At 39.7% G+C, this 9,219-nt stretch overlaps 1 protein-coding gene across 1 annotated transcript; it reads left to right on the plus strand.

Moving 5' to 3' along the window:
• The first annotated feature begins 1,444 nt into the window (after window positions 1-1,444).
• Window positions 1,445-9,164, plus strand: strap (serine/threonine kinase receptor associated protein). The gene is made up of 9 exons (XM_061762915.1): window positions 1,445-1,869; window positions 2,229-2,364; window positions 3,467-3,548; window positions 3,647-3,719; window positions 3,912-4,011; window positions 4,201-4,338; window positions 5,231-5,367; window positions 6,538-6,687; window positions 8,490-9,164. The coding sequence occupies exons 1-9, from the start codon at window positions 1,758-1,760 to the stop codon at window positions 8,549-8,551; spliced, it is 990 nt and encodes a 329-aa protein (XP_061618899.1). The 5' UTR covers window positions 1,445-1,757; the 3' UTR covers window positions 8,552-9,164.
• The last annotated feature ends 55 nt before the right edge of the window (window positions 9,165-9,219 follow it).

Consider the following 9,219-nt stretch of genomic DNA (forward strand, 5'->3'; position numbering starts at 1 on the left):
CCCCCCCCCAACCCCCACCCCCCCGCGTCGGATGAACTACAAATCCACACCGCCACCCTCTGTGGATCAAGCTGCTTCAAATCGCGCGAAGAAAACAATAAACACCCGTAAATATCCACAAAGTAACCTCGTCATCGTTGCCAGATCGAGTCATCATCAGCCATGCTGCAGCTCCTCATCATCAGCATCCGCGTCCGCTCCCTCTGTTTTCTGCTTATTCACCAGCTTCAAGCAGCCATCTGTGCCCGCAGCCCCCCCGCCCAAAAATAAAATAAATAAATAAATAAAATATGTAGCTTACTATATAATCATATATATATATATATATATATATATATATATATATATATATATATAGTTGGTGTCAAACATATGGCCTGCGGGCCAAAACCGACCCGCTTGGGATGGGTGGGGGTGGGGTACAATTGTTACGATTGTACAATCCAGCCTGCGGGGATGAATTTTGAAAGTGAAAAAAACAAAAACATAATAATAATACAAAACACATTGTGGTGGTGGGTGACGAAGGATAATTGCGAGAATTGTTATGTTCCTAAAGGAGATGAAATGGTATTAATTCTTCATCAGTTGATTCAATTTTAAAGTTGAATGCTATATTTTACAGTTGCAAAAACCTGTGACTGAAAGTTTTGTGCCTTAAAATACAATCACTGTGATCAATTATTATGCACAAATTATATAAATATTAAATTCAATATTAATATTCAATATTAATGACAAATTGAAGCAAAACATTCTCAAGAAATCTGGAGTCGTTGTTGTTTTTTAAATATTATATTTAATCTCATTAAATGTAAGGATTCCCCTCATGTATTGGATTTGTTTTGCATTCATTCTTTTTGTTATTTATTATTACATCAGGTATGGTAAGATTTTATTGGTCCTGCCCCATTTGACATCAAACTAGGCTTTATGTGGACCCTGAACTACAATGAGTTTGGCACTCCTAATTTATTGTCATGTATGGTGTGGGCATTATAGCGTCCAGCAGGGGGCAGAATACATCACCTGACAGAGTTGAGCGCACTCGATCGCCGGCATAGCGCCTTCAAAATAAAAATATCTCCCGTTAATGCCTCCCATTGCCGTTGAAAAATACTACGGTGTTGAATTAAAATATATTAAGATTCGAACAAAAGAACACACACAAAACATGACATCGTGCTCAATAATTCCACAAATGTGTTGTAATTTAAATGATTGTTGTGATTTGTTGTGTTAGTATCCAAAACTTCTGAAAACGGTCGAGTTTTTAATAACAATAATAACTTCGGACAGAGTCTAGTTACTGAGGCGGCATTCGTAAGTGACATCATCCATAACGTTCACTGTTTTAAAACATGTTAAGTCATACTATACCAATAAACTAACATTTTATTTTGAAAATGTTTTCCCGGAAGTGTAACCCGAGCTGTGGCGAGCGGAACGCCGGGTATATCAACCCCGCAGGAGTTACAACGCATTGCACGTTGCTAGTTAGTTGCTATGTTGTAGCTATTAGCACGATCGCCATTCCTTTGCTGGGTGGGAGGCCCGCTGTTCAAGTTGGGATCAAATACGAATTTCCACTTATTTGTACACCTAAAACAGCAACCAACTGCTATACAACGGATATCGCCGAGTAAACCTGGAGCGTGTTTCCCCATTAGGTTCACCAGCTAGCTAGCTAGCAGCTAAAGTGCTACCCGGTTCTTGCCCCTCGCAGTGCGAACCGTCACCTGCCCGGCTGGAGGACCATGGCCATGAGACAGACTCCGCTCACCTGCTCTGGTCACACTCGACCTGTGGTGGATTTGGCCTTCAGTGGAATCACTCCTTATGGCTACTTTCTCATTAGCGCCTGCAAAGGTGAGACTTGGCATAGCACAAAGTGGAATTAAAAAATATATATATTTTCTTTGTTTTTTGGGTTGAGACCATCAGTTAATTTTCTTGTATCATTTAAATTAGGAATACCATATTAAATAGAATTACGATTTTTATTATATTAGTTACAAATACGATTTTTGTTCTCGGAAACCTAATTTGTTTTTATTTATTTATTTTTTTTTTTTTTGGTTGAGACCATCAGTTAATTTTCTTGTATCATTTAAAGAAGGAATTCCATATTAAATACAATTACGATTTGTATTATATTAATTACAAATACGATTTTTGTTCTCGGAAACCTATCACTTTTGGAAGGTCTGTTTTCGCTTCTGTTTTAGATGGCAAGCCCATGTTGCGCCAGGGGGACACAGGAGACTGGATTGGAACGTTTCTGGGTCACAAAGGTGCTGTCTGGGGAGCCACTCTGAACACTGACGCCACCAAGGCAGCCACTGCTGCGGCAGACTTCTCGGCGTGAGTGGACACATGTACTGTCAAAATTTAAAACAGAAATGGTGCACAATTCAAACCGCCTTATTTAAGCCTGATGAGTGATGTTTCGCCACGCACATTCTATTGCGGAACCAATGGTGAGGATGCAATTTGACTTTTGACTTCACCCTCCTCCCCCGTAACTTAATCTATGATTTGTAGTTTTGTTATTTGAGTGCTTTTTTTTTTTTTTTTTTTTTTAAATGTTGAGCAAAATGCGAATTTTGAGTTGCGTTGCGAATCCAGGCAAGTGGCCTTTCCTTCAATAAGGGAGGGAACAAAAGCAAGCACCCGTAAAGACAATAAAAGCATTTTCACACGTGGCGGCAGCACTTCCACGCAACACTTTATATACAGTACCTGTCAATTCGAGTAGCGAATCCATGCATGTGACATACGCAGCAGGTTCATTGCCAAACATAAATACCCCCACACCACCAGCTAGGTCGACATCTTCAAGCAATCAAGTTTTGATTCCAGAGTTTTGTTTAGTTTTTTTTTTTCAGGTAGACTTGCTATTGTTTATGATTGGATAGGAACTGTACAGAGTATTTGTAAGATGTCAAGGTTTTCTACCACTGGACTTACTTTTTCAATGACACTGCAATAATTGCTGATAATTAGGGCCCCACCAATATGGTTCTGATATTTTTCAGAGTAAAATTCTTGCGATACTGGTAACTGTTAAATGAGACGGTTAATTTGAAAAATAAGTTTTCAAGTTTTGGGTCTTTTAACACTTAAAACAATAAAGATGAATTACAGGCAGAACATTTGACTGTTTTACAATACTCTGTTCTTCAGTATTAGTTTAACTTTGCAACAGCGAGAAAAATCGCAACAACAAAAAAATGGCCAATTTGTGCAGATTTTAATGTTAGTTTGCCTGTCATTTTTATCTCATGTTGCAATGTTTAAAAAAAAAAAAAAAAAAAACTAAATCTGCAACCATTTGAAAACGGTTGATATCGGCTAAATATATCGGCCGGCCGATTAATCGGGTGGGCCCTACTGATAATAATTGATGATAATAAATCATTGTAGCATGGCTAATGTTGAGTTATACACATATTTTGCTTTCCAGAAAAGTGTGGGATGCAGTGAGTGGTGACGAAGTCCTCACATTGGCACACAAACATATTGTCAAGACTGTCACCTTTACTCAGGTGAGTGTGGAACTGTTTACAGATAATTTCTAGTAGATACAGTATTTTATCATTTTTAGTAGATATTTATGGAACTACATCATCTTTCTGCCTCTTAGGACAGCAACTGTTTGTTGACTGGAGGAAATGATAAGCTCCTGCGCATCTACGATCTCAGTAGCCCGGATGCAGGTGAGTACATTAGAACAAGTGAAATTGCATTATTCATAATGGTAAGACATTGTTCCTTTTATGGTTCGCAATCCTTGCAGTGGAGAGCACTGACGCCTTGCTGGAGATGTGTTTTTGCAGCATGTATTGACTGATCTTTCCATCTTGTCCATCTCTCAAATGCATTTATGGATACATATTTTGTGTCTTCAGCACCACAGGAGATTGCCGGTCATACCTCACCCATCAAGAAGGCCCTGTGGTGTAATGACGACAAACTGATTCTGTCTGCAGCAGACGATAAAACCATACGGTCAGTGGAATTGGCTGCTCATGGTTGACCATAGCATGCCATTAGAATTAAAAGTAATAATGTACTCCATAATAACTACACTACTGTCAGCTACAGTGTGCAATATCAAGCTGTATTTTATTTTATTTTTTTTTATCAAACAATGAATGATATATATTTTTTTAAATTTCATTTTATTAACTTTACCAGATTGTGGGACAGGACCTCCGTGGCGGTAGTGAAGACCCTGACATTTGAGACGTCCGTGAGCAGCATGGAGTATGTGGCTGACGGCGAAATTCTTGTGATCACATACGGAAAGACGATCGCTTTCTACAACGCTCTTAGGTACGGCACAGTGAGTCTCGCCATGCACATCCTGCTAAATGTGGGCATCGATCAATTATAGCGTCATCATTGTCATAAGGTAGAATTTAAAAATATATATGTATAGATATGCGTTGCCCTTTAAAGAGCATCAGCAGTCAAGACATGGTACAGTAAACCCCCCGTTTATCACAGAACCCCCACAATAAAGGAAATCTGTGCGGTAACAACCAATTATTTATTATATAAATGTAAGTTTCATATGTGCAATTCAATGCCACTATGTGATACTTAAGTATTTTATTTGTCCACTTGAGGTCACTGTCCACACACTCAACACAAGCACATGCCTATTTAGAGAAGAGAGAAAATAATCTTATTGCTCTTCAGAGGTGGGAAGTAACTTCACTACCGTACTTATTTTTGAGGTGTCTGTACTTGAGTATTTATTTTTCTGCCGACTTTTTACTTTTACTCCTTAATTTAAACACAAATATCTGTACTTTCTATTCTTTCCGTTTAAAAAAAAAAAAAAAAAAAAATGGCTCGTGACTCTTAAAACCTAAACCCAGCGATGACACAGCGTTAAAAAGCAGGATGCCGAAAAAATGAAAACCCAAAGTAAGCTGAGCCAAGCCCGTTGTAGACACCGTCGATACGACACTCCCCTTTGAGCCGCATGCTAAAGGTGACGCTAAGCTAGTGGGGGCAAAGTATTAGCGCATTCCTTGTCGCTAAGCGAGTAGGGTCAAAGTGTCTGTACAGCTAAGCTAGTGGGGGCAAAGTATTAGCGCATTCCTTGTCGCTAAGCGAGTAGGGTCAAAGTGTCTGTACAGTCCGTTTGGGCATTCAAAATATACAATCTAAAGATGCAATAAACAACGATATGTAAGCTACTATTTATTTATTTCAGCCTGGACCTGATCAAGTCTGTGGATGCCCCAGCTACCATCAACTCGGCATCCCTCCACCCAGAAAAGGACTTCTTCGTTGCTGGTGGAGAGGACTTCAAGCTTTATAAATTTGACTACAGCACCAAGGAAGAGCTCGGTAAGAAATTGGATTTCTTCTTAACTGAATTTCACAGTGTGTGTTTCGAAAAGCATTACACGATTAGGTTATGCCATACACCAGCAGTCCCCAACTGTTTGACCTAAAGCGTTAATTTGACAGACCAGCATAGAAACAAATAAAAGCAAGTTATTAAAAGTACTCCACACCATTACGCCGGATATAAATTAAGTTGTCAACATAGTGGGAAATGAGGCTTGTTTTTCTTCCTCAGTCCCATCTTCGGGTAAGAAGACGCAATGACACCTGAAGTGCGCTACTTACTGTATGTCCCGTCTACTCCGTAATTTTGTTTTGGTTGCCGTTATTGCAGACAATCCCGCTTCACAAAGATCCAATGTTAGCAGTGGAAGAAAGGTACTCAGTGCTTTTTTGGGCAGTTTTGAAGGCTTCTTTGCCTCATTTGCGAGCCTGTCGCCAGAGCAGGCTTGCCACGTGGGAGTCACCTGTAACAATAAACTCGAATTTGAAGTTGGACTTTCTTTCACTTGGAAGTTGTAGGCTCTTCTTTTGTCCCATCATTTGACCTTTTTCCCCCGTTGCAGAGAAGCTCTCCAAAGGCCTTTCTTTTGTTATATACTTTTTTTTTTTTTTGTAAAGAAGTTTGTGTTTTATTCATTTTTGCCAACCTGTGGGCCACAGCACACTCAAGCTTCTTTACACACTGATCAATGAAATATTTTTTTTCAGTCTCTCGGTGGGCCCCGGTACCAAATCTCCCATCATGGTTGGGGACCCATGCCATACACAACCTGAGGGCCTTAGCTGAGATGCAAAAGATTCATAACTGGCAGTTAAGGTTGTTAAGAGGGTGAATTCCTTTATTGGGAATCGGGATAATGTTGTTAGTCCACAATAGTAGTATAATTAATGGACAAATTGTCTTTTAGTGGGTGTCTGGTGTTGGCACATTTTCACTTGGTGTTGTTCCAAACACAAGGTGTATGCCAAAATAAATCAAATCTACTGTAGAGGTATTTGGGAAATCCCTGAACAGCCAACCATATCTATTTGTTTAATTGGGAGACCCCTTGTGGAAGAAACTATGCACCGTTTTGTAAATCTGTATGAAAGAGCAAATGTCCTAATTATACACTGAGCACATGTTATCCCTATGCCTAACACCATTATTGTCTCTTCTCTCAACAGAATCCTATAAAGGTCATTTTGGCCCTGTGCACTGTGTCCGCTTCAGCCCGGATGGCGAGCTGTACGCTAGTGGCTCTGAGGATGGCACACTGCGTCTGTGGCAGACAGCAGTGGGGAAAACCTATGGCCTCTGGAAATGTGTTCTTCCTGGTAACCCTCCTGCTTTAGTGCCTTTTATTAGTATTAATCATTGCAGGGCATATGATGTAATACTCAGTTTAATCCAGTATTAATTTAAAATCTCGCTTGCTTTAAAGCACATTGGGTAAATATATATTAGGGTGCATTCACACTGGGCCAGTTGTCTCCTGCTGTGTGAAGCAGATCTTAGTTAGGGACAGACACAGAAACGGCATACGGTGCTGCTTGAAAGTTTGTGAACATTCCTTGACATGGTCACTCTTTTTGTAAAAAAAAACAAGCTAACCTTGTTAAACATGCATCCAAAATTTGAAAGCATACTTTCCAAAATGTAGACGCACACAAAAAGAGATATTTACATTATTTAATCCAACAAACACGTTTTTTCCCCCACAAAAACTAATAATTGTATACGTGCAAAGGTATGTAAACCCCCAGCTGCATTGGTTAAATCCAGCAGGAAAAAGACTGGCTAAACATTTGGGTACTTATTAAATAATTTAAGCAGACCAATAAAATGAGACATCCTTGGGAAAGGGTTTGGCCTGCACTAATTAATAGAGAGATGAAAGCAACCAAACCAACTGTGGTCCCATACAAATCAACAAAGTCAAGAGCAACGGAGCTAGCCGAGGACATGGAAAAGGAGGGTATTGACAGACCATCCATCGAGGGAGTGCTGTCAGACCATTCTCAAAAGATTCCAGCTCCATCAAGCCAATGGAAGACAAACAATTTACAAATGGATGGTCTTCAACATGACAGCAACTCTGCCAAAATAGGACGCCCATTAAAACTATCACCCAAAAACAAAAGGTAAAGTATCTCAAATAAAAGTTTAATAGCCATGACATTAATTTTGTTGAAGGAAGCATCTGTTCTTAACAAAACAGATCTGCCCTTTTCAACTTTGCCAGAGAGTACTTGGCCAAGCCAGAGGCCTTTTGGAAAACCTTTCTCTGGACAGATGAGTCAAAAATACAATTATTTGGTCACAATCAAAACCACCATGTTTGGAGAAAAGTCAGCACTCCATATGAAGTGCAAAACCTCCTCCTGATGATGAAGCATGGTGTTGGAAATGTGAAGGTCTGGGGCTGCTGCCTGACTTCTAGACCTGGACGACTCCTTTATATCTTAAGAGCCATGAATTTCCAAGCATATTAAATTATTGACCAGAATCTCCTGCCATCATTCAGAGAGTTGAAGCTGGGATGGGGAAGGGTAAAACAACAAGACAATGAACCAAACTGGTTAGTGGTTACAGTTAAATGTCTGGTTGAATTAATTGTTGCAAAAAGAGGTGCTACAAGAAAAAAAAAAAGTTGCATTAAAGAATGAATGTATCTGTGTGTGTGTGTGTCTACTATTTGGATGGTATGCATTACAAATTGGAATTTTGATGTATGTTTAACAAGGTTAGTTATGTTTTTTTACAAAACAAGTGACCATCATGGCACGAGGGTTCACAAACTTTCAAGCAGCACTGGAAATTAAAATGCTAAGCTGATGCCTTTTAACCATGCTGGCCCCTGGAAAGTGTATTGTCTTTCAGCTTTTTTTGAAGAAAAAAATGCGGATAGGTGAATCCACCGTTGCCGGACCGTGATTGTGCGGGGTTCCACTTAATCATATGGGGGAAGTTAAGTAATATCCAAGTGTGCTTGAGTAAGATACTGATCCCAGTGCTGCATTATCATTGTGTGAATGAGCTCTCAAGTTTTTGTCATGAATGTATTGTCATTTCATTGTATCCTGAAGTAGAAAAGCTCTCCACACATCAACCCCCATTTATGTTTGTGACTCTTCAGAGGACCTTGCAGCAGAGAACTCGGAGCAGATATATACTTCGCCTCCTGAAATAAAAGCCTGAATAAGAGCAGCGTGGTGCTGATTGGGAAAATGAGACACAAGGAAGGTCAGCCGACACGGTGGTCCAGGTTTTGTGCTATCAGGCCCCAGCAAGGAGCAGAGTCCAGAGCATCTCCATCTATCAGGAACTGATGTGGATGATATGGCTGACTTGTCTGTCATAAAACACAAACACAAACACACACACACACACACATGCACACACATACAGGTTTATGCAGCCATGTAGACAATAAGGGCTACAGAGAAAAGCAGTAGAGCTATGGGTGTGTGGCGCTAATTCATAGCTGCCTGCTTTCTCTCTGATCAGCCTGGTTCAGTATGTCTGCTTAAACATTTACACGTGAACATTGCTAAGTTCAGTTTTGGTTGTGTTTAATGAGCTGGATCCAGGCTTTTGTTTTCAGTTCAGTCACAATACTGAAGCCTATTGTGCTAAGTTGAAGAGCTTTCGTTTAATCGCTGCTGTTGTACTCGTTAAGAAAAAAACAAGTTAATTTTACATGTCAGATAATGTTTTGTGACAAAGTGGAAAGGGAAGAAGTGTCACCTTTATCATTTTTGGGTTGTTAATCATCATTATCCAGTGGTTAAATAAAGAAATGTCTTGCTTATTTTATTTCAATAATGCACACTGTTAGTACTCTATATTCAGACACCCTTAAATGT

Source organism: Phyllopteryx taeniolatus, chromosome 22 (assembly GCF_024500385.1).
Source record: "Phyllopteryx taeniolatus isolate TA_2022b chromosome 22, UOR_Ptae_1.2, whole genome shotgun sequence".
Taxonomy (NCBI): domain Eukaryota; kingdom Metazoa; phylum Chordata; class Actinopteri; order Syngnathiformes; family Syngnathidae; genus Phyllopteryx; species Phyllopteryx taeniolatus.

Coding starts and splice junctions, on each gene's coding strand:
- strap (XM_061762915.1), top strand. CDS start 1,758: ATGGCCATGAGACAGACTCCGCTCACCTGCTCTGGTCACACTCGACCT. Junction 3,549..3,646: donor AGACTGTCACCTTTACTCAG/GTGAGTGTGGAA, acceptor TCTGCCTCTTAG/GACAGCAACTGTTTGTTGAC. Junction 3,720..3,911: donor TCTCAGTAGCCCGGATGCAG/GTGAGTACATTA, acceptor TTGTGTCTTCAG/CACCACAGGAGATTGCCGGT.